This window comes from Galeopterus variegatus, unplaced genomic scaffold (genome assembly GCF_000696425.1).
Source record: "Galeopterus variegatus unplaced genomic scaffold, G_variegatus-3.0.2 Scaffold185, whole genome shotgun sequence".
Classification (NCBI taxonomy): Eukaryota; Metazoa; Chordata; class Mammalia; order Dermoptera; family Cynocephalidae; genus Galeopterus; species Galeopterus variegatus.
In genome coordinates, this window is record NW_007726296.1 from 551,155 (window position 1) to 554,554 (window position 3,400).

At 43.8% G+C, this 3,400-nt stretch overlaps 1 protein-coding gene across 1 annotated transcript in view; it reads right to left on the minus strand.

Annotated features, from left to right (window-relative positions):
• Positions 1 to 727: 727 nt before the first annotated feature.
• The window catches only part of CCDC174 (coiled-coil domain containing 174), a 24,376-nt gene continuing 21,703 nt past the window's right edge, over positions 728 to 3,400 (minus strand). The window contains exon 11 of the mRNA XM_008564377.1: positions 728 to 2,602. Within this exon, the coding sequence (XP_008562599.1) occupies positions 2,304 to 2,602 (299 nt within the window). The 3' untranslated portion in view covers positions 728 to 2,303. The remainder of the gene's footprint in view (positions 2,603 to 3,400) is intronic.

Genomic DNA, 3,400 nt, shown 5'->3' on the forward strand with positions numbered 1-3,400 from the left:
GCACTGGGCAATGACCAAAGGTCATCTCCGTTGGATCCACCGATGACCACTGCAGCCTGCTAGTCTCCCTGTCCCTTCTCTGTTCTGCTCCACAATCTGCCTCTCGAGTCCTTCTCTTCTTCCTTACAAACACATCCTCTTTCCATCCTTCTCCTAGTGGTCTATTCATTGCTTCCCTTCCTCCCTGCCTTCCTTTTTTTCGATTTTATGATTCTAGCATGTCTAATATATATATATATATATATATATTTTAGTATTCCAATTTTTCTTCATCTCCTCCCCCTTTGTCCTACAAGCTGTTTGTTAGGTTTGTAGCTTTAGCTCTTCCATTTAGGTCTTTGATTCATTTTGAGTTGATTTTTGTATACGGTGTGAGGTATAAATTCATTCTTTTGCATGGGATAATCACTTGTCCCAGAACCACTTTTTGTAGAGACTGTTCTTTCCCCATTAGATGGTCTTGGCACCACTGTAAAAAATCAGCTGACCACAGATATAAGGGTTTATTTCTGGACTCTCAGCTCTATTCCATTGATCTACATGTCCGTTCTTATGTCAGTACCACAGTCTCAATGCTGTACCTTTGCAGTAAGTCTTGAAATCAGAAAGTGTGAGTTCTCCAACTTCATTCCCTTTCAAGACTGTTTTGGCTATTCTGGATCCCTTGAATTTCCATAAGAATTTTAGAATCAGCTTGCCAATTTCTGCAAAAAGGCAGCTGGGTTAGTTGGTTTTAATGTGTATTTATTAAAAGAGGTATTTGCTTGATTAGGCTGACAGAATGACCATTAATAGGACTGGCAAATTTTCTCTTGCTATGGAGTTTAGAGGTAAGTTTGCAAAAATTCCACTTGATGCTGGGGCAACAAGACTGATAGCCAAGGGTACTGGAAAACACATGAGTTTGGAGGTTAGACATAAATCATGATTAAGCCCCAGATATGCAACTTAAGATGCCACATGACCTCGGACCAGTCATTGACCCTCTCCATGCTCCAGCGTGTCACCTGTGATGAGAACGGGGACATTCCATCCACTCTGCAGTGCTGTGGACCAGAGACGATGCCATCACAGAGGCCCATGAGGGCGGGTTCCTTCCCTCGCTCCGCTCCTTCCCAGGAGTTCAAGGACTTCCCTACCACATTCTTTTCTTTTTTTTTTTAACAGATGACCGGTAAGGGGATCTTAACCCTTGACTTGGTGTTGTCAGCACCGCACTCTCCCGAGTGAGCCACGGGCCGGCCCTTACCTACCACATTCTTACAGGACTCTCTGGCCCGAGGGGCACTGTGGAAGCCAGTGGCCTGGTGACCAACTCCCGACTGTTTGTCTGTAGCTGTACAGGGAATACTCTGAGGTGTGGCAGGCAGAGGACAAGTGGGTCCCTAGGCACAGTGCCATCGTTCTGGTGCCCTGTCCACCCATCCCTCCCCTTGTTAAACACACAGGGACCTTCCTGCTCTACTCAGGCCCAAGTCTGATCCAAATCAGGCTCCCAAGAGGAAGATGGTCTAGAGTGAGGGTGACAGGTAGGCAGGATGAGCTACAAAGCTCTAACCATGACAGCTAAGGAGCATCAGTCTCTGAGTAGGTCCAGTGGCCTCCACCTAACATCCCATCATTCAACACACACTGACCGAAGGCCTGCTATGCAAGGGGTAAGGATAATAAAATATGACAATAAAAGGAATTTCAACTTCTACCTTTCTGTGTTATGAAGGGCTACTCCCCGGTCTTCCTCATCATTTCAAATATGGTAGTTTAATATTCTACCAATTTCAGGGTCTTCCCGGATACTAGATCACTTTGCCTCCCATACAGTGTCCCCTCACTTGCCATTGTTTGACAGGCAAAAATTCCTCCTGATCTATGCTCCATCAACTGATATGGAGGCTGAATCCCTGAAATAAAGTCACCTGCATGCTAGTATTTGCAAGAGGCATGGACTTGAACCCTTACATCTGAGGAAGTCGTAGGAATGGGTATGAAATAGATAGGGTCACAAGCTCCTCACTGTCAAATTTTACAGAATAAATATTTCTGCTCTGTCAGAGCTCACATGTAAATTCACATGAGTATGTCTCTACACCAGTTAGAAAGAAATAAACAGCCAAGTGGCCAAGAGAGTCCCCATAGTATCACTCAGTTTCTTCCTTGCTGATGAATCCAACCTGAAGTCTGTGCCTTCGAGGGAAAGGACAGAGCACAAAAGGTGCAACTCGGTCCCTAAAGTTATTTCTCCTTCTCTGGGTGAGGACTCCACCTTCACCAGCACAAACCCAGCTTAGAAACGCTTTTTAAGCTCATGTCACTTGTTTATAATATGAGATCATATCATCCAGAGTTTCAAAAGTGACCGGTGGGACTTGTGGTGAACTTTCAGGGACAGGAGGAGATGACATATGTGAAGAGCTGGGTTCGTGGCTCTGGCCAGAGTGCTGCCTTGGGTCACTCTGTGCTGGTCCAGGTCTGCTCCATGTCTGGTTACTGAAAGAACCAGTTCTCCTTTGACCCACAAAGTAATCTGATGGCGGGGCAAACTCAGGATCTCTCTCTGCCCGGAGATCTGACTGCCTCTTCGACCAGTAGCCAAAAGAAAATTCTAGTGAAAATAAGAAAGAGTATTAATAGAAATGATTAATGAATCAGTTTATTTATTGTTACTATTTTTCAACTGTTAATATATATTTCTTAAAAGTCACCTCAAATTCTCTGGAGAACAAAGATAGCAAAAACAAAACAATATGACGAGGTATAGGAAATACCTAAATCAAAAGTATAAGAAACCGGGCTAAGAAAAGGGAGTGACTACTTCCAGATAGGGAAAGATTTGAGGGAGGCTCTGTTGAGAAGGCTAGTAGGCTCCGGAGACACTGCCAAAAAGGCACTAAAATTACATTTGAGGGTGAAATATAGAAAAATGAAGCACTCAAATCACGGACACAATGTTGTAGGTACTCCACATCAAAACACAAATTTTGTCCTTTTATTGAGTTGTGGAAGACACAAAAGGGACCTGTCCAAATCTAATGTGAAATTTCACCTCCATTTCTAACAGTGGCTCTTACACTTCTCTTATTTTGGGTCTTATCAGCTCGAACGGCATGTAGAGCTAATGATCTACCGAGATGATTTCCAAGAGGCACAGACCATGGTCTTCCAAAGAGAGGCCACTGCTGTAGGCACCATGGTGAATTTACAGAAAAAATGTACAGAAAAGTTTGCATACTCCAAAGGAAACATAACTGAATCCAGGTTAAAATACTGGCATACAGACCATTTTCAAAAGAATATAAAAGAGACTGCAAAAACACAGAGTACATCAGAACACCAAACCTTCATAATACTGTAAAAGTGGTTCCTGAGAGGGGCCGGCCCGGTGGCGCACTGCTACAGTGCA